At 32.1% G+C, this 24,670-nt stretch overlaps 3 protein-coding genes across 4 annotated transcripts in view; 2 read left to right on the top strand and 1 right to left on the bottom strand.

The window, feature by feature from the left end:
* LOC123710674 (probable chitinase 10) overlaps window positions 1–4,112 on the bottom strand; it is a 35,687-nt gene extending 31,575 nt beyond the window's left edge. For both annotated transcript variants that reach the window (XM_045662736.1, XM_045662737.1), the window contains exons 1-6: window positions 3,998–4,112; window positions 3,867–3,921; window positions 1,108–1,250; window positions 676–778; window positions 528–598; window positions 402–451 (exon numbers count right to left, since the gene is read on the bottom strand). In XM_045662736.1, coding sequence (XP_045518692.1) covers window positions 402–451; window positions 528–598; window positions 676–778; window positions 1,108–1,250; window positions 3,867–3,890 — 391 coding nt within the window. In that variant the 5' untranslated portion in view covers window positions 3,891–3,921; window positions 3,998–4,112. The remainder of the gene's footprint in view (window positions 1–401; window positions 452–527; window positions 599–675; window positions 779–1,107; window positions 1,251–3,866; window positions 3,922–3,997) is intronic.
* Window positions 4,113–5,604: 1,492 nt separating this feature from the next.
* LOC123711322 (allantoinase-like) lies at window positions 5,605–13,477 on the top strand. Its single transcript, XM_045663840.1, has 10 exons — window positions 5,605–5,815; window positions 7,371–7,522; window positions 8,530–8,644; window positions 8,929–9,075; window positions 9,802–9,859; window positions 10,293–10,386; window positions 10,948–11,161; window positions 11,391–11,520; window positions 12,069–12,274; window positions 13,327–13,477. The coding sequence occupies exons 1-10, from the start codon at window positions 5,660–5,662 to the stop codon at window positions 13,453–13,455; spliced, it is 1,401 nt and encodes a 466-aa protein (XP_045519796.1). The 5' UTR covers window positions 5,605–5,659; the 3' UTR covers window positions 13,456–13,477.
* Window positions 13,478–16,802: 3,325 nt separating this feature from the next.
* LOC123710628 (allantoinase-like) lies at window positions 16,803–22,410 on the top strand. Its single transcript, XM_045662650.1, has 11 exons — window positions 16,803–16,881; window positions 16,945–17,141; window positions 17,239–17,390; window positions 17,705–17,819; window positions 17,889–18,035; window positions 18,133–18,196; window positions 18,746–18,839; window positions 19,122–19,335; window positions 19,869–19,998; window positions 21,647–21,849; window positions 22,267–22,410. Exons 1-11 carry the CDS (start codon window positions 16,836–16,838, stop codon window positions 22,408–22,410), a joined length of 1,506 nt encoding a protein of 501 aa, XP_045518606.1. The 5' UTR covers window positions 16,803–16,835.
* Window positions 22,411–24,670: the final 2,260 nt, after the last annotated feature.

The following is a 24,670-nucleotide window of genomic DNA, read 5'->3' as shown; positions in this document are numbered from 1 at the left end:
TTAACATAATGAAGAGTTAGTTAGTATAAGACAAAAGGTACCAATAAATGTCGAAGATTAAAAATAAGACATTTGCCTCCATGAGCTCCTCCTATGTGCTTAAAACCAATATATAACCACGGTCCGAACTCTGCAAAACAATGATTGTACGCGATAGTTAGGCTCTATCTACGTGGCTATAAAAACTTTAAAACTGACGTGTCAATGTAATGAAGTATTAAAAATGCAGAAAAAAATGATTTGAATTATTTTCTGTAATACGAAAACAGACAGCAATCTATATTGTAAAGTCAAAATATCTTTATCTTAATGTACTGTAAGTATTTTTGAAAATAGCGGGTGTACATCTCTTTATTTACTACTAATTACGAGATTCGTTCTGTAATACTTTTTGAACATACCTTGAAGATTTGCGTTTCCCAAATTCAACCTTTCATCTGTACGAGAAACACTGAAACAAGAGAAAAATGCCTTTTTCAGTATTATTTTCATATTTAAACTATAAAAATATATTTTTATTCGCTCACTTGTTTAAATGACTTGCAGCTCCGTAATATTTTCTGAAGTCTTCGACGTCCTTTAAGGTCATATGAGATTTCTGTAAAGATTAAATCGTAGTTTTTATTTATAAGCAATGTTAATTTATTTGAAAGTCGCAATATCTTATTAACTCACCCCTACTAGTTTGATAAGGGATTCCTGGTCCAATACTGGAATTGGTAACTTTTCTACAGCATCTCGTAACGGTAGACGGCCATCATTATCATCCGGGAGATTTCTAATAAAAAAATAATAATTTACAAATTACTCATGATAGATATAATTTAAACATACTAGTAGCAAGTATTTGTTTTGAATCCTCTACAGTTTAAATATTAAACAAGTTCGATATATATAAAATAAAAAAAGAATAGACAATAACACTATTTACTCTTTTAAAAGTAGGTTCTACTCCTGCAAATCCGCAAATACGCGCACATTAGCTTATTAAGCTGCTAGTGTGTTTATATACATACTAATAATAACACTAATGAGCTTTCATAAGATTAAAAAAACTATAGACCTAGAGGACAATCATTGCTTTACATCTATTATAATAAAGATTACCTTAACGGGACACTCTCTACTGAAGCCCTAATAGGGGTCGCAATAGGTTCATGTTCGGGGACACCTTCTACAGCTTTTCTATCGAATGCATTCTCGTCTTTATACTGTGGTGATGCCGCTAAACTTGCCCACAGCAGTATACACTAAAACATATGTAAAGTTTTCACTTATAAACACAATAAAGCAATAACATACTTGTTGATGAAAGACCACAATTATTTTTGTAATTACGCCGTCTTCTTATTTATTGAATCGTACTATGTCCGTGCCTACAAAACCTGTATCATCGTTCGTAATTTAAATAGACCTGTACCTTATTTTTTGACAAACAAAACTCGAGACTGTTGACCTTTTAAACAAAATTAATACATAACAATGTGTCAAATAGTACCTATTACTCAGCCAAGAATGCTAAGACCTTTATTCAGATCTTTAAAAGATCCGTTAGTCGATTAATGAGCAAAAAATTGTGAGTTAAAAGTGTCGCGTAAAAAAAAAACTATACTGTATGAGCTATTGTTGACGCCAAAACATACTCCATCTAGAACTTAAAACGTGGGTGTTGCCAGTCATTGACCTATAGATTTAGTATGCTTCTATAACTTTGCGTAATTTACATAACTTGACAGAAAAACCAAGATCAACACTTGAGAGTTGTTCATCTTATTTTCTACGTCTCCAAGAAAAGGCATTGACCGAGAGATTTGTTGAAACATACACCATTTTGAGTAAATCTATGATAATAAATTTTAAATAACATTTCTTATTCCATCGCCATTTTATTGTACGGGACCTTTAACATCAAGTAGTTTTTAATGCATATTTTTTTTTGTTTTTATTATGCCATAAGTAATGTATTTTGGAAACATATAAATATACACAGTAATATAACTTCAGATAAAAACATGGACGAAATGCGAATTAGTGTGAAGAAAAACTTAAGTACCTATTTTTACCGAATTAGAAATAAATTTACAGAATCAACTTAGTTCTGTTTTTAGTAATGTCATAAACAATTGAAGGTTCCTTTTTTAATATATAATTATAGAAATCATAAGAAATTTGAACGAAATAATTCATTTTCGTACGGCGATACTCTATCAAGTTCTATAATCTATAACTATATAAAAACAAGTTCGCGGACTAATGAATAAAACCTGTAGATAACACAACTTTTGTCTCAAGATTGATCTAATAAATTTCTGTTAAATATCAGGTACATTGACTCGGGAAAATAACATAATTTGCATACAAGCAACCCGGGCAGGTAGGCTGGGGTCATCGTCACCACATCACGACCACACCAAGAACCTATTTGACATTTTAGCTTTCGATTAGGACACGGGTTTTTAATATCGTCTTTTAATGTCATGGGCCATAAATAAAGACAAACTAAGGGATTTAGGTTCCTCCGACATTATTATTCAAATGCTACCTAAACATGTACCAAAGATACTCCAGCATCGATATTATTTAGACTATACGGAATTAGTAGAGTATATGTGAAGATTCGTTTCGTCCTTTGTGGCAGAGGTAGTGATATGAAATACCCAATTAGAATAACAAGTCCTAGATTTTACTGTAATTATACAAATACAAAAAATTAACGAGTCGTATCTTATGATTTCTTTTTTTTTAATTTTTGCCAGTAAAGAACTAGATCGTGAGAATAATAATAGGAAATTATTAATTTAACTAAACTAACGTATTTGTAGTCCTATGAGCATTCATTGTCGTCCTCATAAGATCGTGGGTTGAATACCGTCTTATTAATTGAATGATTTTAGAGGTTGCATATAAAATAAGGCTGGATATTAGCCATGCATTTATAAAATAAAATTCTCATACCACTAATAACTATAATCAATGTTTAATGATCATAATAAAGAGCATTTGATTCATGGCGCAGTGATTTTAGCACGGAATTAAAAAACTACTTTTTTATGCATTTGTCGGGCTCCTAAACAAGACTGCCATGGTTACAATAATACAAACCGCGGCGGTTTTTAATGTAACATATTGTGTTTATATTATTATAAAATAAAGAAATTAACAAAAAACTTTGGTAAAGCACATATGTGGAAATAAACGGTGTCATTTCCACGCAAATGAATACGCGGGAGATATAAGAAGACAAAGGAATGCGGCTCACAAAGATATGAATATTAATTGTATGACCGATTTTATTTCAAAAATGCTTGAAAATATATGCGAGTTCTTTCTCTTTACTAAAACTTATTAAGACGCAGCCTAACTAATAAAATACTGTATTTTCATTTGTGTATAAGAAATATATCGTGAAATAATGAATATTTATAATATTATTATTCGCAATTCTCCTCTTGATCTACTATGGCCTTTCGTTTACTACAAATGAAACCGCATTTTCGTATAAATTATCATATTATGAAGAAAAAAATTATTTTTATCTACAACAAGCTATTATTTATGTGTATGTATTAGCTTAGTTTATTATGAGGCGCATCTGTGTTTGTTTGTAACTTAAACACCTCTACACCAAAGCTTTGAACAGATATCAAGTGAAATTTGTGCAAATATAGATGGCACAAAAAATTTCCGTTTCTTGCAATATATATAAAATACATAAATAGTAAAAGTATCTTGTAGAAAATAAAACATCCTGGTTCGTAACATAAAAAATCACAAATAAAAAAAAGGTGTTAAACGAGTCTAAATGTCACACATTTAGTGAAAATTATTCACCCCAGTAAGTAAATAAATATGTAAAAATTACTCACCAATTTATGTAAATTAAACCCCATTTCGGGGGTCTGCACCCCTCACGTAATAGACCTGAAAATAATTGAATTAAAAACTAAAAATTGATCTTTAAAAGTTTGCTTTAAATTTAATTAATATATCTGCTTACCTAAAAAGTTTTTAAAGGATAAGGGTTGATTTCTCCTAAAGTCTGGCTTTATCTGCGCCTGCGCCGGCGTCGCGTGAGTTTTGCGACTGAGCTGACAACGCACGAGTAGCCCAATGTTAATACCTCGGTGTCATCGAGCTTCTCATCTCGCACCTATATAATATATATATGTATTGTAAAATTTGGAACTTGCTAATACGCAAATTTAACTCTTATCTTTTAAAGATGTATCATCATTTTAAATTATTCTTAAAGCATCCTACAGCCTCCTGCAACGAACCTTTCAGAATAATACTTATATATTATCCTTTATTTATAATTATATTCATTAAGTCCAAATAGGTCAAAGTTAAAAGAAAATACATTAATTTATAAACCATTTAATTGTCTTGACATTTACACTTTTATGGAGTTTTAAATCATGGCCTAATTCGACGAATTATTTTAAACAAAGGTTATATAATAATAACGTTTTTATGATCTTTGATGCAATAAATAATTATTTATTGGTCTGCTTAGCTTACAGTTTTACTGTAGTCTCTTAATGCATTTTATACTGTATATAAACAATTTGTTAAACAAGAAATATCCATTCAAATCAATTAGCATTATAAACTTACACATTTTAACATTTATAAAAATTGATTTAAGGACACTTTAAAACCACTTAGAACACTCCACTGATTAAAATTTGACTTTTGAACATATAATTATTAATGAGTATTTATCAAGTAGCATTATAACACTGAAGCACAGTTTTGTATAGCCGCTATCACTAGCCCGGTACTGTAGGATGGTACGTGGTGACGTGAGTCGCTGGTCGTCTTAATTACTATTCATGTAACGTTTCTTCCTTTCTTCCCGCCAATGTCACACATTGTTTCTCGGTACATAGCTGCCGCATCGAATAACAGTAAACTAAGTGGACCCTGAAATTGCCATTGCCCTTGTTTTGCTCATGTTCAAACCTAAACCGACCCAGTCTACGTAAGGAAATGTGCATATATTTAAGATTTAAATTAAGAATATATATTTTGATGCATGTACAAGGTCTTTTGAAGGATACGACTTAAGTCGCAGACATTTGAGGACAAGTTCTGGTTTTCGGTACAAAACTTTCGGCCCGTCCTTTGGCATGTCTTTGTATTAAAACAGCAAACATTACTAACTATAATTAGAACGTAGTACGGATGTACTCCAATATATTAGTAGAAACAGGTTCATCGAAATAAAAACAAAAACAGTGTTTCTCCTTTTGTTTATATTTTAAATTAACCGGTCGGTGTTTACTTAAAACTAGGTGACGTGAGTACGGCGCATATTTGCAATGTACGCCAAGGGTGTTGGGTCCATCCCGTACAAGTTCAAGGCAAAACTTTGCCATTTATTGGACGATTCGTCAACTTTAGTATAAAAAACTCGTGGTCTATTATTATTTATAAAATAATTTAATAGAGCTGGGTATGCACTTGGTATATAGTTAATATAAAAACAATATTGCCCTTTGAAATAGTTTATAGTTTTATGATTACGAGCTGCAATAGAAATTACGTTTGTAGTTAGTCAGCGTTCAAGCAAGCTATAATTAGTTCAATGTAGTTAGCGGTTCTCTTATCATTTGTTACTAGCAGTTGAACTGTGAGGTTCAGTGCGCGTGCAGTGATGGCAGCTACAAAACAATTGTTTTTAAGTAAATTTGTCGTAACAGAGGACAAAATTATCAATGGCGGAGTATTAGTTGCAGACGGACTTATTGAAAAGTTATTGAGTCGAGATGAAGCAGTAAAATTGAGTATAGAATACGGGGACAAACTCAAAGTAAGATTTTGTTATACTTAGACTTGTTCGGGACATTTTAAAAATGGTTTTTATTTATCGTATGCGACTCATGTTTTGGGTGTACTTTTTAGTTGGCAATTAACACTTGTTCGAAGGCTGGAGGAAAACAGTGTAAGAAAATGGCATGTTTGACATTCAAAAATAAACTATTTGTTTAAAGAAAAATAATCAATGAAACAATATGTCATTATAAACTTCAAAGCCAATCGATAAATGTCTCCATTCAATATCTACATATTGTATGTACCTGTGTACACTTTATACTTCACAATATATTTTTTATAATAAATTTGTTAGGTAATATACTAAAATCATACTGTCAATAACTTTGAATTTAATAGCTTGATGAAAAATTGCTTATCAAAAACAAGTTTTATCACTGGGCAAAATATAAATAAGTATGATAACATTGTATCTTATTGACTTTCGACGTTCGATAGTTTGTACTCATTATTTGTTTAAAAATAATTATTCTACTAAGCATAATACTCTGACTGCAAGCCAAATTCGAATATGCCTAGACGTAGAAAAACCCCTGCATGATATTTAGCTCATTAGCTAAACCTAATTATTGATAAGATAAAATTACATACAAATCTAGTTTTTACTATGGCTACCATTCGCCATTCATTAAATAAATGGTCATTAATTGAGATCAATTATGCCGCCCAACAGCTTTATAATAAACTTGGCTCCCATTTCACATTAATTTCTTTATGAGATCCGTATTTATTTGAATGCTCAACCCACTAGATTTATATACACAAGATGCTTAAAGCCTTTATAAAAACTTGTACCTTTTAAATCTTGCCTTGTTTTTCGAAAACCTGTTGGTTTAGGCTAATATGATATAAATAATTTGTTGGCTGCAATATTAATCATAATTATTATGTTATTACCTAGTAGTTATGTTATCTTAAAAATCATATGACAATTAACAATTATGTTTGCTATTATTTGAAGGTTATATTTAAGTTTTTATTAACTCCTTAATAGCACCTTTCTAATATCAAGAAGGTGCTATCCTTGATCTTAGGTTTTTTTTAGTCATAAAGTTTTTATGTGTGTTCCTAAAACATATCAACTGCACATTTTTCAACGTCAAATGTTAATAGATGCGTTTACTGATTCATATTAATCCTACATAACCGATAAACAATTTGGATATTAAATTGTTAAACGAGACATTTCCTCATTTTTAATGCAACAAGGGATTAATATTTTTAATCTATAGAGTATGAATATCTTGGATATATAGGTAGTGGTCCTTTATAATTTATATCGGACTCCAGAGTGGACGTGTTTATGTTTTAATAATATTTTTCAAAGCAGCTCATAAAATAATCAAATTTATACTTGATTATTTTATGAGCTGCTTAGTCAACCAAATCCAAGAAATTACTGTTTAAAACAACGCAATTTATTGCAGATACATAAATTGTCTAAGTTTAATTTCGTTTTTTAAAGAAAAAGACACAACAAAACAAAATGGAATTCTGGTTTTTGTGTTAAATCTGCTAATTTGTCTTTTTAGGTGATAGATGGAGGGGATCTGGCGATGATACCAGGTGTGGTGGACTCTCATGTTCACGTAAACGAGCCTGGACGCACCGCGTGGGAGGGGTTCCGGACGGCAACCAACGCGGCGGCAGCGGGCGGCATCACGACTATAGTTGATATGCCCTTGTTTGTTTTTTTATTATTTAAATTTCAAATCCGACAAATCATCTCTATCTATTTAGTGATTTATATATTCAAAACATAAATATTAACTATATAATAATAATAACAAAGTCACATTACTATACGTAGATATGGTATGATTTAGGTCCTGGTTTCGACTCTTTGGGATTATAATTGAGGTTATCATTTAGCCAATAGATGCAGATGTATGTCTGCCATTTGTATTACACTAGCACTAGCACAACAATTAGCTTTGTAGTGGTATTACAACTTATCGAGTAATAAAATAAAAAATAACAATTAATTTAAATATAAGCATAAATCAACATAAATCGCGAGACGCGCAATTAACTAGACTTATCGTGGTAATTTAAAAGTTCCTTTGTATAGTTTTTGCTATAGTGTACTATTGGGACTTTACACAGTTTTCTGTCGTAAAGCCCTTATTCGATTTAGAAACCAGAGATTAATTTAAATAACAATATAATAAATCCTTTTGTCCATTTTGTACTTAACGCTGAATAACATTTGGCAACGACATTTCCTAATGGGCCAAGTTATCGAAGTACGCATCGCACAAAATACTTTATGCTGGCGAGAGGCCATTGAAATAACAGTAAATATTCTTGGCTCTATAAAGCATGCCATTTACACTATAAATCATGCAGCTATTTTTACTTTTTATACCTACTTATTGAAATGTTTTTTATTGGAAACATTATCTTAAATTTACAACATGAGTTTAAACTTTGTGCCTTGCATGCCACAGCTGCCCATCCAAGTATTTCTCAACCAACAACTTAGGGCCCTTTTAGAGAGCGTAACAATGTTTAAAAGGCCGGTAACACACTCGTGATTCGGAGCGAATGTCGATGCGTGGGTATATCCTTAAGTAATAACTTAACATCGAGTGAGTCCACTTGCTTTATAAAAAGTAATAAGAACTTTCTTAATCTGTATGTTTAAATTTCCGAATCCATAGAGTAACATAAAATTTACAATTTTTACAGAAATTCAATCCCACCAACGACAACTTTGGAAAATCTCAACGTTAAAGCATCATCAGCTAAGGGGAATGTGTTCGTCGACGTAGGTTTTTGGGGTGGTGTAATTGTAGGAAATCAGGTGAGAAAGAACTCAGCTTAAAACAAATTTAATAACGTTGAAACTACAACGTTTTTCTTTTCCAAGTTTTAATAAAAAATTGAATCCGTTGCCTGACCTATTTATAATATCAAAAGTTACGCAATAATCACGTTAAACATTTTGTTGTTTTCGTAAAACAAATAAAGAATGTCACATTATTGCGTCGTGATGCTTACAATAATAAATGTAGCCTTGGTAGATTTTTTTTCTCTTTTCTGTCTGTTTGTCCAGTTGGCAAAAAAAAACAATAATTATCATTACAGGATGCTCTTCAAGACCTCGTTAAAGCAGGTGTAGTTGGGTTCAAATGTTTTCTATGCCCAAGTGGCGTAGATGAGTTTCCAAATGTGGGGGTTGAAGATCTCAAAGTGGCGTTCCAGGCTCTAGAAGGTACAGGATCAGTCTTAGCGGTATGTTCACTACTTTATACTTTATTTTACAAGGTGATTGGTGAGGTGAATAAAACACGATTCCTTCTTTATTAAAGTTAAGCATAAAAATTGTGATTATTTAAAAAATAACAGGAAAGAAAATACTATTATTTTTGCTTATGATACAGGGCAAGTATTTCTAAGCTAGTTAATTCGCCAAACCAAAAAAGCAGCTCATATAGCAAATAATAAATTTTTAACGTAAAAAACGTGGAGGCATTCCTGCTCCTCCTGCTTTGAATTGTATGTTGTGTTAAACCTATAGTTTCTCATATAAATATGTGATGGAAAAGTAAGCGTAAAACTACCGTTGTGTGTGCTTCCATAATATATACAAACATATGTATGTGCCTTTAAGCAACTTGTTATATGAGTAAACAAGTTAAATTACATTTATTATAAGTGGCGCTACAACTTTTTAGATCTAGGCTTCAGATTTATGTACCTTTTTTGTGATCATTTGTTGCTAATAGACAAATAAATTCTTATGTGCCTGACACACGCCTGCGACTTTTTAAGTTTAGTTTCCTCACCATGTTTTCCTCCACCGTGCGAGCGAGTGTTAAAACCGTACATAGACAGAAAGACCCTGGTGCACAGGCGGGGTTTGAACCTACAAGGTCAGAAATTGCATGAGAGAGTTGCATGCCGAAGCCGCTCCACTCTCGTACTTATACTTAAATTTAGAGAAAATGAAACTTTCAGTTCCACGCTGAGTTAGAGGATGACGAGATTCCGTGTGAAGCAAAAAAGCCAACTCAAGGTATCTAATCAAACCTTTTGCTCCTTCAAAATATTGACACTCATTAGTTTTAATTCATAGAAAATCGGACACTTTATAAACTTTATTAATTTGTTGCGGATATAAAAATATTTAAAATACCACTTATCGTACGAATATGACCCACTAAGAGTTATGAAATTATATTAAAAATCAAAGTACAAAAAGAAATCCAATTCTTTGATTTTCTTTCCCAGAATCCTATTTTGACATTCCTTTGTATTGTGTAGTACGAATTTTGAAAACTAAAATTTAATTATGTAATCACTTCAATCAATTGAGAGCGCGTTTACATGTTATAATAGTTTTTTATCCAATAGTCTTGTAAATGTATGATACAGTTATACAACATCCTACATATTATTATAATATGTTTATTTATGGTTATTATGACTATTTTATTGTAATATTTCAGATCCAGAAGACTATAATACATATTTAGAGTCGCGACCACCTAAAATGGAGCTGAACGCGATAACATTGATCAAAAAATTTGTGATGACTTCCGAGTGAGTTCATTTTTTTGTATAATAATACACATGTAATAACAGGTAAAATTATTCAGTCTCTTAGCTAAATAGCTGGCTCGGTGATGACTTTGACAAAAAATAAAGTTCTATCAAGTTTGATAATTATTTTTAAGATATGATAAAGGACCAATTTTTTTACTGAAACTATACTTCTTATATTAGTACAGAGAAATATACCAGACTTACCTACGATTGTAACTTCTTTACCGTGTTTACCTTATACATAGATATAACCAGAACTAGTGGCGCTATAACTTTGTTAGGTGAGATTTCTCTATCTGTTTCATGAACATTTCAATCTAATAGGCAAGTAGGTAATCAGCCTCCATTGCCTGACACACTCCGTCGCCTTTATCGTCTAAGGCAATCCGGTATCCTCACGATGTTTTGCTTTACCGTTCGAGCAAATGCTAACTAAATGCGCTCGTAGAAAGTCCATTGGTGCACAGCCGGGGATCGAACCTACAACCTCAGGGATGATAATCGCTCGCTGAAGCGACTAGGCCATCAACACTGTATTATATTCCCATGATTATTTAGCGTTCGCGTTCACATAGTGCATATATCATCAGCATCTGTGATACCATTACTGGTAGAAGCAAGACAAGCCAGACTGTCCAAAGGCAACTTAGCTTGGCGTGGTGGAGTTACCGCTGAGACATGCCACCATTATCTCTCTTTGAGCGCTGAAGAAATCCCCAAAGGGCATAGTGAATATAAATGCGCCCCACCTATTCGGGAAAAGGATAATAAGGTAGTGTATTGCTAATGACAACATTGCTTAAACATCAAAACACCGTAAAGTTAAAAGTGAAGCTTCTTAGTAAATTAAAGATTTGCCGTGGTAGTTGTACCTTTTATATATAGGATGGATTTATCTCTAGTCGCAAAAATAATTTGGTTTCGCCTTCTCGGTCAAATGATTATTACGTTCATATTAATTTGTAAATAATACAGTGATGTTCACTATACGTTTGGAATAGGAAATGCTGTGGCGCCATCTATTGAAGGATGAATTAGACATGGTTGTATCTGATCATTCACCTTGCACGCCTGAACTGAAATGTAAAAACAATCTAGAGGCCTGGGGTGGAATATCCTCCGTACAATTTGGTATGTATTAAACGATCACGCCTTTTGCTTTACTTACTGCAATAACATTTGCCGACGATTGATATCTGCTATCTAGCTGCTAGATATTTATACGTGGAATTATAAGCTTATGAATTTTTGGATCTAGTCTCCAATCTGTCTGTTTTTATAGAAAAGGTCACAGGAAAGTGTTACCTATTTGACGATTTCGTAAAAAATTGCCTTATTATGTGCCTGAACATGATTCTCTCTACTCGCTGGACCGACCAATTTAAGGTCCTTACATGCCTTATTTCACAGGTGCTAAGGCTTGCTGAAGGGCGGGAATGTAACAGCAACACGACCTTTAGTAAAGAAGAACACAAGTAAAGAGGAAACACTCCACAATGTATTTTCGTTTACGAGTTCAGACCTGAAACTGACTAAAAAGATTTCAAAATGAAATTGTTGTACTTAATAAGAATGATTTCAATCCTGACGCGTTTCTACTCTTTGTTATTATTCTTTAGACTAAAGAAAGTTCTATAAATAATGTCTTAGGACACTATAACATTGGCTTTGTATTGTAGGTTTATCATTATTCTGGACACAAGCACATGCCCGGGGATTGGACTTGAGAGCTATAACCAAATACTTATGTAGCGGACCAGCCCATCTTTGCGGGCTGGAAAAACGAAAAGGTGCTTTGAAACCTGGATTTGACGCTGACATTGTGTTCTTCGACCCTAACGAAGTTTTTGTTGTTACTTCCGACATTATAAGGCACAAAAATAAGGTATAAATGTATTTTCCAGGGATTTTTATACAAATTTGTTTCTGTACTCTGAATTTGCTAGGAGATTAGGTAGACGGAATTTGTAATTGAACTCGAACGCATTTCGACTAGAACCCATCCAGCTTTGCGATTACCAACGCGTAGACACACATAGCGCATCGATGAATCTTGCCTTGATGAAGTGAGTTCATAAGTGAATTCGGAAGTGTGTAATTTTGAACAGACAGGTTCTAGATTTGCACAGAAACACGTACACGTACGCTGTAAGCTGACTACGCTTAAATAACAATTTTTCTTTCAATAATAATTTTATTATTAATAATAACTAAAATAAGAAATATATAGGGCGGGATAATACACCGTATGCGCGCGTGTTAAAAAGACATATATTATTATATGATAATCGTTCAATATGAAAAGACGAAAAGATAATATGACAAATTGTGTTTCTAAAACTTGATATCTCGTTGGAAATCAAATTATTCGTTTTTAATGAAGGTGCGAAACTGGAATACCCAAATCTGTAAAGGAATATGAAAAGACATAAAATTTAATAACAATTTAACGTAAATTTGGAGCGCCATATTAAAGGTGTCTGCAGCTCTGTGCGCACATTTTATTTTGGATATATTCTCTGAATACAGAAAGGAGTTCTACGAAATTAACTTAAAACTTTTTAGTTAATTGTTAAAAAGTAATAAGTAGACAATGACACAAATTCGCCATAATGTGTATTATTTTATTTCCTTGTGTCATATTGTTAAAAATCGAAACAAGTTCCATCGAAATTACTATACGGCACGTTATTATAAATTTTGTATTGTCGATTTTTGTACATCCTTAGTAGTCCTGTAAGATATACAATGAGTCCTTTTATAAAGTGAAGCTTAGATGAAGAATGCACAATGGAAAAGTGTAACGAAGTACACTTTTTTTTAATCTGATTTATTTTATAAGCCATACATCTAATGATTAAGTCAGTTAAGTACACTTAACAGTTTAGAAATCCTAATATACTTAATCGAAGATAATGAAACCTTAATTTTTTTCAGCTAACACCCTACATTGGAAAAAAATTAAGGGGAGCCGTGAAGAAAACTTACCTGCGAGGTGAACTCATTTTTACCGATGGTGACACTACTGGGGAGCCAAAAGGAAAATTGTTATTAAGGAACTTATAAATAAATATTTTAAAATAGTTAAGCATAGTTTTATTATTGTCGTACTAAACTCCTTTGGTCTTTGGTTTTGGATTGGTAAAAATATTGTTGGATTTTCAATTTTAGTCCACAGGAGGGCATTTGTCTCCATTACATTAAACACCATCAAATGTTGATATAGAAAATACATAAATTGAAAACCCATTTAAGATAATTTACGAAATATATTTGATACGGCTAATGACTTAGTAATTAAAAATGTGTCCTAACAATTGTGCAGGAATCAATTTTTATTATAAAATAAAATACTAAAACATTAAACATGCAAAAAAATGTGTGCGTGTACTAGTGTGTACACATGTGAGACCTGAAACTTTATGACCTTATTTTTCGAAAAATTATCTGCTATCTGCAACTTTACAGAAATTGGTTAAATAATGTTATATTAGATAAAGTTTAAAAAAAGCTTTTATTACCATAGACATGAATACAAATACTACAATTATTTCATTTTACCTATACTAAGGTTAAGGTTACAATACTAAGGTTATTACAAAATTTTATTAATTGTCATAAAATGATTGCTATCGTTATTATATATAATAGCTTCGAATCTCTTCGAATTAACCGTGGTAGGGATAAGAAAAGATGGCGCGTAACGGAAAAATGTGACGCATAACGGAAAAATGTGACGCGTAATCGAAAAATGTGACGGTATTTTTTTTTTCCAACGTCGATAAAGAAGTTTCACTTCAAAAAACTTTTGTAAAAGCTGTAGCTAAAGCTCTATTAGCAAGAAATACTAGTTACATGAAATACCTGATATTAATTAAATAAATCGCATTATGTCATCCGATTAATTTATGTCTAATTATTGGTAAAGATTTGTATGTACTGCATTAAGCTACGAAATTTAATGTCTAATTAGTTTTCAATTTATTTAGGAAAGCACAATCTAGTTAAAGACTTTTTTAGCTTCTGATTGAGTGATACATTTATTTAATTATTTTCTGATTTGCGCCGATAACTTCCAAAGGTGATTCCGAGTCAGTGTTTGTAATATAGTTTTTGATAGAACTACATTTTAATTGGGTAAAAAAACTCAATACTATAGCAAGTTGCAAAGTCTTCTTGTGGCGCCTCTACATTACTAAGTTGGCTGTTAGTCTCGTGAAGCGTGTCTTGCAACTTCCGCAGTCTCCTTTTACCACCACCCATTTTCTCCTGGATCTGACCTATATTAATTAAGGAGGTGGTAGCGGTCTCTGAATAAATTGAATAAGTAAAGTTTCCCTATCCATATCCAAGGACTTCGATACATATTCTTTGATTATTTTTTTTTAAACGTAAACCGCTTAACCAAATTACGTCACCAGTTTTATTTATTAAGAGTAGTTTAAAGTAAATTATTCTCTAATATTATGTATGCCTAACAAAATATTCTAATTACATATAAACTGTTTTAAACTTATATTTTAACAGATATATATCGAATAAATATACGTCAACAATGGTTATGATTTTGGTTCAAATGAAAATTTTCCAAGGATAATTTTAAGCAATTATTTGATATGATAATCTTTTATTGACATAGCACAGTTTGTAAACGCATTCGACTTACGTAATTCCTAAACAAATAATTGATTTAATACGTGTTTATAACACTGCACGCAATTAAGGATTCATTTCTCTTGTCAACGTGAAATTTGTAATATATGCAGGAAAAAATACATTGCATAGACACTCACATTGCCAGTGCCATCCTTTTGAGAAATGGTATACTCTTTTATTGAAGGACCCTATGTCGAATTGGTTCAGTAATACTTCGGTGGGTAGCTGGTTCCACATAGTTGTGGTGCGCCGCTAAAACTGCCTTCAAATATTCTCAGTTGTGGAACCATAGACGTCTAGGTGATATGGTGGGAATTTCGTATTTTGTCTCGATGACCGATGAAGCTTCACTACTGAAGTAAGCGGAGTAAGATTTATATGTTTTCTGAACTCAAAAGTGATATATAATACAAACAATTTAATCTTTAATATATTACATAGACGTAATAAAAGAAAATAATAAAAATAAATTTAATTTTCAACTCACATTGTATACATATTCATAACTAATAAATATATTTTTAAAAGAACTATTATGCACTAAATACATATATTAAATTGATAACACTATCGACATCAGGTTATGTATATATAATATACAATGAAAGAATGTTAAAAAAATATTTTATCAATTGCTTATAGTCCATTGAAATATTACAATTTGAGGGCTTAACTAAACATTTATTAGAGGACGCAATTATATTTATGGGACATGTAGAGGGGGTCATTACAAGCTTAAACCCATGTTTGTAGGGTTGGCGGACTTGTGCCTCGGCCACCGTATTTGAAAAAGGTGTGAAAACACATTTTTGGCTGTATCTCCTAAACTCTTCTGCGTTTAAAAATTTTGATAAGGTATATTTTATAGCAAATCGCTTTGCCTGTTATGTTACCTTTTATCATAAATACAAAATTTAAAAAGGTGAAACTATTTCATTAAAATTTTCCTTTTTTGCTTAATTACTTTTTTCTTTTGATTTTATCAATAAACTATGTCAGAACAATTTTGTAGAGGTTCTCTTTTTATAGATTTTTCGCTATAATTTTTTAAGTTTCGTTAGTTTGAAACCCTGTTACAGCGCTCCAAGGTTGTCCGGGTTCATCAATGTTCTTAACAACTCGGTCAAAACAACATGTTTACCATTCATTTTAATATAGTTTAGGAGATATAGCCAAAGACGTGGTTTCATCCCTTTTTCTAACGTGGCCGGGAAACAAGGCCAACGCCAACCCCATAAACTTGGGTTTAAGCCTCTACAAGTTCCATACATAAAATGCCGTCCTCTAAAAAAATGTTCAGCCCATGTAACATTTCAATGGACTATTAAACTTAATGACAACTATAATTTGATTTGAAAATGTCCTTCTTGTAAGAATAATCAATCTTTTCCATTCATATATCAGTAAATATCAATTGATAACATATCTTAAGTTTACAAACGTGTTATTTATAAGATGAATCTTACATAACAATTGATCTCATATAATGTATTTCACGATATTAATGTATTATTACCAATTTCATTTATTTTAATAGATTTTTATACAAGAAACTAATATTACCATTTTATATGATTACTAATTGATTTACGTATAGGAGTACACGCGGGCAAAAGCTGTAGTTAATCATAAAAGAAAAAGTGACTTACTTTATTCGATTGACAAATGCAAAGACTACTATGTAAATATTGTTTTAATTTACATTGAGATAATTTTCATGATTATCGCCTCTTAGTACGATTTTCGATTTCCTTCAGTTGCGTAGAGCACGCAGATCTATAGCAACGTTTATGTTAAATATGCTCTTTAAGTGTAATATATCTTTTTTATTTTTAGGTACTTATTCAAATTTAAAGTATTTTATATTGAACATTTTGAAGTAAGACGTGTGTTTTTTAGGATTAATTTCGGGTGTTGCGTGTCGGGGTCTAAAGCCACATGAAATATGCAGACAGCTGTTCCTTAGTCGACGAGTTGTGACTGAATCGGCAGAGTTCGATGGTGGTGTATTGGTTGATGAAAATGGAGTTATTGAAAGTATTTTAACTCGGGGTTCTGTTGATGCTTTGCTTCAAAGTGGAGATAGAACTATAAAGGTAATAATAATAATTACTATATTATAATATAATAATTACTATATTATATTATAATATACTAGGACAACAAAGAAATAATACAAGATTATATTTGCAGGTGTTTGATGGAGGGAATTTAGCTTTAATGGCTGGCGCTGTGGATTCTCATGTTCACGTGAATGAACCAGGTCGGACATCTTGGGAAGGATTCGTTACTGCAACACAGGCAGCTGCTGTAGGTGGTTTTACCACAATTCTGGATATGCCTTTGTATGTTATCCATTCTTTTTTATTTGCATTAAATGCCTTCAGACCTAGTATTTTGCCTAGGATTAACATTTCTACAGACATAGAGTTGTAGATAAAATTGCGTTATTGAAAAATAAATAATTTGTCTTATATATATGAACATGTTAATTCCACAATAATTTTCTTTTAAATGTTTCGAAACGTAAGAGATGAGGGTTAGGTTTCTTTGCAAGGAAAAAGTTGGTAAATACGGACGGTGATTGGGTCAAATGGATCAAACCACACAACCTGCTAGACATTGCTAAAGAGATAACCCAAACTAATTTCGTATTTAGGAACTCTATACCTCCTACAACAACACTAGAAAACCTAAGAATCAAAGCAAAAGCTGCAAAGGAAGAAGTATTTGTCGATGTTGGCTTTTGGGGTGGTGCTATTCCAAACAACGAAGTATGTATATTTATCATAAAACAGTTTTTTTTACTAACGATTTATTATAGAAAATATTTTCTGTTCTAGGATGAGTACCCAAGTATGATAGAAGCTGGAGTCGTAGGGTTTAAAGGATTTCTAATAGATAGTGGAGTTCCTGAATTTCCTAACCTGAAGGTTGACGATTTAGAAAAAGTATTTGCCGCGTTTAATGGGACCGAGGTTGTTTTGGCCGTGAGTTTTAAAAACAAATGATTATAACCTTGCCATTTAAAAAAATCATTTTATGTATTCAAATTCATTCCATAATGCATAAACTCATTTGTTTCAGTTCCATTCAGAGTTAAACGACTCAAATGTAAGAAATGATTGTAATGGCAGCGCGTTTTGTACAGGTATTTTTACTTTATTAATATTAATTATTCTGAATAGCTGGATAGTTAGTCATACTTCATTAGTGGCTGACAAAAGAATTTCCAGGCAATTGTCATAATAATTACATATGTAATTTATTTTTAATACATTTATTTCTGGTTTTTTTTAATATCGTCATACGTCGACGTCGATTTTTAACCGACTTCACTTTACTATAAATTACAAAGTATATTACTTATGGTTTGTCAAAGTATTCAGTTTTATCACCATCGTACGTAGGGTCAGTTTTATATAGAGCGGGTAGCAGCTCACCTTATGTTAAGTGATGCCGCAGCCCATGGTAGCTCTTAATGCTAGAGAGCTAACGCTTGCATTGCTGGCCTTTATGAATCTTCTTGAAGCACTCTAATTGGTTCGGAAATAGTTCAGTGGACAGTTGGTTCCACATAGTCGTGGTGCGCGGCAAAAACTGCTTTAAAAAATGCTCAGCGTACGTGGCACTGAGGAGGCCATTCCTATTAAAATCTTTGTGTTGCTATAATTGTATTTTTTAATTAAATTATTTCCAGAGCCCTATCTTTACGACACATACCTTGCGACACGACCAGCCCAAATGGAGCTTGATGCCGTTTCATTAATCGCTAAATATATTGGAGTGTATGAGTAAGAATCATGTTTACAATAATTTAAAGGAAACAACGTGCCAGCAGACATTGCAAAAACTATCTTTATTACGCAAAAATAAATCAAAATGACTATCTGACCTGAACTGATACAATTTGGATATGTATTGAAAAATTTACTTGTTATAGACAGAACATATGTTAAATATATAACAGCTAATAGAATTCAACTTTTTAGTTAAATTAAAATTAGAACACAACAAATGAAGAAATATTTCTTTTATTTTCCATCCTTGCAATATGCTACGAAATCATTTTTCAGCGTCCATGTCCACGTAGTCCACGTTTCAGCTGAAGGTGTTGTTCCAATACTGGAGGAGGCCCGTGAACAAAGAATTGCAAGTGGTAACAAACGTTGGCGAGGAGGTGTTACGGCGGAAACCTGCCACCATTATCTTACCCTTGCTTCAGAACAGATTCCACCAGGTCATACTGAGTACAAATGCTCCCCACCCATCCGGAATCAAGCCAACAAGGTTTTGTATTGTTTAAATAGACATTTATTTGTAAAAAGCGTTAATTGATATAGCCTACTTTCCTGATAACGAAATGTGAGAATTTTTTTTTACAAATCAATTTGATAGAACAATTGCAATTTTGTTGAGGAAAAAATTACAATGTTGCATTCATTATTCAATGTAGATGATGAATAAAGTCAACTGAGTACATTTTAAATAATGGGAGAAATAACAATGATATTTAATAAGGTTTTTCAATAATAAAACTTATTATTGTGTAGAATTAAAATTAATATGTTTCACTCATATAGTTTCTAAGCCTAAGAATTCCATCTATAATACTAATATAACTTTCAAAAATTATGTTTAATCCTGATATTTTGATTTCTGACTTGTTTGTGTCTGTGTCATTGAAAGTTTTTAGGGAATTAGGCGATCTTACAGGTATTCGTAAACCAAATTATAAGACCTAATATGAATTTTACTCTAGAACCTAGGAGCAAGCTTTAAAAGCTTAAACCGTATTACATATATACTTTGTCATTTTTCAGGAAAAACTATGGCAATACATTAAAGAGCACAGATTAGATCTAATTGCGTCTGATCATTCTCCATCTGTACGTAATTTAAAAGGCACCGACTTTTTAACCGCGTGGGGAGGAGTATCATCAGTACAATTTGGTCGGTAATTTATTATACCAACAGCCGTTATTTACTTTTATTATTTATTTAATTTTAACTAACAAAAATTGCTTTCATTATGTCAGCAATATGTTATAATATAATAGCGAATTTCAATTGTTTTACAATTGATGCAATCTGTGGCCAAGACGCATACTATCGGTTTGGCGCCAGTAAATTGTTATTATATATTATGTAGTTCTTATACCTTTTTTTAAAAGTTTTACAAAAGAAAAATATTTGATGCCTGTTTATTACCGTGTCTGATATACGCATGTCAAACCTTAAATTATAAGATGAGAGTAAAACTAGAAGAAATAAAGGATATGACAAAGTTTAGAAATGCTGTTACATCTACTAAAAATGGAAATGGACAGGACACATTATAAGAGAAGATAAAGAAAAATGGACGAAGAAAGTGACTGAATGGCTTCCTATGACAAAAGAAAACGAGGAAGACAAATAAAAAGATCGGAAGATGATGTGCGAAGAGTAGCTGGCCTTATGTGGATGCGTAAAGCTAGAAACAGAGAAGAGTGGAAGCCCTTAGAAAAGGCCTATGTCCAAGGAAAAGCTGTATAACAGAAATCAACCGGCATGCCGATTAATTATTAGTACAGTAAAACCCGCTTAAGGCGATTTCTCAGGGACCCTACCAAAAACGCGTCTTAAGCGAGAAAGCGTATTATACTACATATTGTTATGTATTATGTTCTAATTTTGGTATGTATAAGTATTAAATTCTACACTTATAAAAGACATTAAATACGTAGTGTAATTATAATTACATTATTTAAAATAATCACTTATTTTGGTTTGCCAAAAAGATTTTGATGCATTAGCAATTAAAATATTTTCAACATAATTCAACTTTTGCAGTACATCTTCGCTTTGATCCAAAGAAGCTACATAGCGTCTTAAATCATTAACAGCTGATAATGCCTGGGCGTTTGTCAAAACCGTAGTTGACTCATCTTCATCATTACATCACTTAGGCCCTCGTTTTATGTTTTATTCACATTCTCAATAAGATCTTCAATTGATTGAATTACGTACGTCAATCAATGGAAGAATATCCAGGAAAACTCTGTTTTATATCGGGTTATTCACGTGCGTGCCTTTCTGGGGGCTCGCGTTAGAGCGCTCGGTTAGACCTCTCGGCTCGGGCTCAGGCGTATTAAACGGGATGACGAATCGTATATCGTATCGTTAAGAAATGTATGAAAATATATCTCAAGTTGCAGAAACTGGCGTAAAGTGGCGTATTATGCCAGAAATCGTATTAAGCGTGATCGTATTAAACGGGTTCTGCTGTATTTTTTTTTATCTTTAGTGTTAATTTTTTAGTATTTTACATTTTTATGTACTAGTATAAGTAATTACAGCAATAAATGCTTTTATTTTTATTATGTAAAATATTGCTTATTATGTAGACCGAACGATACTTTTCAATATAATACATTTTAATGATGGTTGTTAACTAGCCAAGACTCAGCTTGTACTAATGAATTACAACAATAAAATTCAGAGTTGAGACAGCGGGAATTATGACTCTACTACAGTGTGTCTTTATAGAAGCCAAATCAGGTTTAAATAATATTATAACCAGGCCATTAAGTGAACACATCTAATGTAAATATTATTTCAGGTGTTTCTTTATTCTGGACGGAGGCGAAGGCACGCGGCTATCCTCTTAGTACTGTGAGTCGGTATTTGTCATCAGGTCCTGCTTTAATGACAGGTTTGCAGAATAAAGGCTTGCTAAAACCGGGCTATGATGCCGATATGATTTACTTCGATCCAGAAGCCTCTTTCGCACTTACACCAGATATTATTATGTATAAAAATAAAGTAAGTTATACAACGATTTAAAGTTGGTAAAGTCTCAAAGAGTTTATTTTCAACTGCCTAAACTTAACTTATAAATTAAATTTGAATAATCATCTTATAATGTTTAGTTCTAAATGCGTAAATTTTTATTTATTGCCGTTTTGGATTTATTATAGTGTGTTTCGCTATCTCCATTGAGAGTATAACTGAGACTGTTTATTTACTCTATGGCATCGTTTCTCAACCATTTATTATGTACATTGCGCGCTATATTTAACGAATCTTTTATACCTATATGTAGATTATATTTATTATTTTTCAACAGACAGCGATCCCCTTTTAAAATAAAATCGATCCCTCTTGAGAAACGATGCTCAATGGTAATAAAATAATATATTATGTAGAAACATTTGGTTGTACAGAAATTGTTTTTTTTAGATCAGTCCCTATATGTATAGAGTACTCCAAGGAAAAGTGATCCATACGTTCTTGAGAGGCCGACTCATTGCTACTGAGGGCGAATTGTTGAATGGTCCCCAAGGAGAGTTGTTAATAAATTATGATATTGTTTTTAATAATTAGCTTATAGTTCAATTTAGACTTATTTGTATGTTTTATTAGAATAAATTTTGTTTTACCTGATTTTTTTTTAAATTCCTACTGAAGTTACGTTTTATCTCCTATAAGCAGCTAATATAAAATAAAGCCCAATTTTGAGCCTTCGTTGTTTAATTGACTGCGGCTTACTAATAAAACGAAACGAATAACATATTTTGTTTAATAACGCTGAAAACTGTAGTAAGTATTTATTTTATTACTAGCTGACCCGGCAAACGTCGTTTTGCAATGTATATTATTTCCTGGAAACATTTTTTTAGATAAATCAAAATAACCTATCTACTAAAATAAAAATAGGGATTGATCCTAGAGGAGTGACAATTAAAGGTTGGATGTATGTTTGTATGCTGTGTCATTAAAAATAAAAACAAAAAAAATCTAAAAAATAAATTTTGGGGTGGACACCCCTTATCACTTAGGGGTTTGAAAGAATGACAGTAGGCGATTTTCAGACTTACTGAATATGCATAAAAAATTCATAAGCATCGGTCGAGCCGTTTCGGAGGAGTATGGGAACGAACATTGTGACACGAGAATTTTATATATATATAGAGATACCATATATCTTATATTTTCATACAAACCTCTGGTCATTATTTCATTGATATAATAAAACGAACTAATAAAATACGTAATTAGAAAATGTAGCCTAAATAATTGTATTCATATTAAAAAGAAAATTAAATTTTGTTCGGTACAATTGAAATAAAAATAAGAAGAATAATGTAAACCTTGTTATTCGTACAAGATAGATTTCCTAGCAGTAGGTAAGTGGTACAGATACCGGCAAACTTCTTGAGAAAAAGAACAGCGTCAACTGATTTACAAATGCCGCGATCGACACGTCACTCACCCTCCCGCCCCTTCCCAGTGATACCTAAAAATCGCTTCTATGCCTAATTAAATTGAATTGCGTATAAGGCAAGGACATTTGTCCACGATGTTTGTCGGTATCTTTACATTCAATTTTTAATGTCTACTGTGCATACATAAGCTAATTCAACTCATTGTTTAGTAGTGATACGACGAACCGATTCAATTGTTTGTCTGTAAAGTGCGGCATGATAATTACTATTGTTTGCCTAGACTAATGTAAAATTATATTAAAGCTTGTTATTTGAACATAACGGCAGCAATAGATGCCATCTGCTTCACGTGTCCACAAAATTGTATCGGACTTAAAATGTCTTTAATCATGAGTCCTTACCTTCTTACCGCCGTCCATGGACAATCTCAATGCCAGAGAGCTCGCGAGTACGTTGCCGGCCTTTAAAAATACGTTCTCACCAATAGCAATTACCATTAACCAGTAGTGTACCCATTTAGGAAAAGGAGATTAATCACAAAAAGACAGAAGATTTATATAAGATTTAAAAAACAAAAGACATCAAACGTTTTGAAGCTAGAAACAAATTGTATTGGTAATTTAATTATTTACGCTTGTCTTTGTTTTTTTGTTCATTATATATTATATATGTTTATATTATTAATGGCCCATCCATTCTTGCGATTTAGCGAGATAAACGAACAGCATTTATATATATAGATTAAACATATGTAGCAGAAGAACCAAATTGCCCGTTGAAACATATAGGGTGTTCATATACGAAAGCATAATTTTTAAAGTTGCGTCATTTCAGATAGAATTCATAAACTAAATAATACTTAAATACTTTGCTTGATTTTACTAAAAAAATAATTTTCTTTTACTTGTCGATTTAAACTTTTTCAAACTAAGCAATTCGTTTTTAAGAGACAATTTATGAATTACAAACACTAACATCTGTTTTATACGGTTTCTATTATATATAGCGAAATAGTAGAAAAGGACGTCAAAATTTCGGTTCGTTCCCGTGAAAAATGTAACCTAGCGCTGTATGTTATAATACTTTTATTATATAATCTATAATTATCCTAAACATTATTACTTAAACCAACTTAATTTAAAATGAGAGCTATGTTTATTATTATTTTCTTTTTAATTTTGGTCCTCTGATCTCTCTCTCTATAGCTTTTGAACAATTTTGTACATCTTAAGTGTCGCATCCCATAATTCGCATGTCCCATGCCGTTTAAACATTTGAGACATTGCTGCGCTTTCATTCGCCTTAGTTTTTCAATCATTGTCATTGGCAAGCCGCAGGATGGATTCTAAAGCGATATCTCGCGGCGATTTTCTTAACATTTCGATGTATAAGGTAATCAATTTTTATTTTGTTACAGT

Source organism: Pieris brassicae, chromosome 6 (assembly GCF_905147105.1).
Source record: "Pieris brassicae chromosome 6, ilPieBrab1.1, whole genome shotgun sequence".
NCBI classification, from domain to species: Eukaryota; Metazoa; Arthropoda; class Insecta; order Lepidoptera; family Pieridae; genus Pieris; species Pieris brassicae.
The sequence above is the reverse complement of the archived record's forward strand: the minus strand, read 5'-3'. Positions and strand labels throughout refer to the sequence as shown.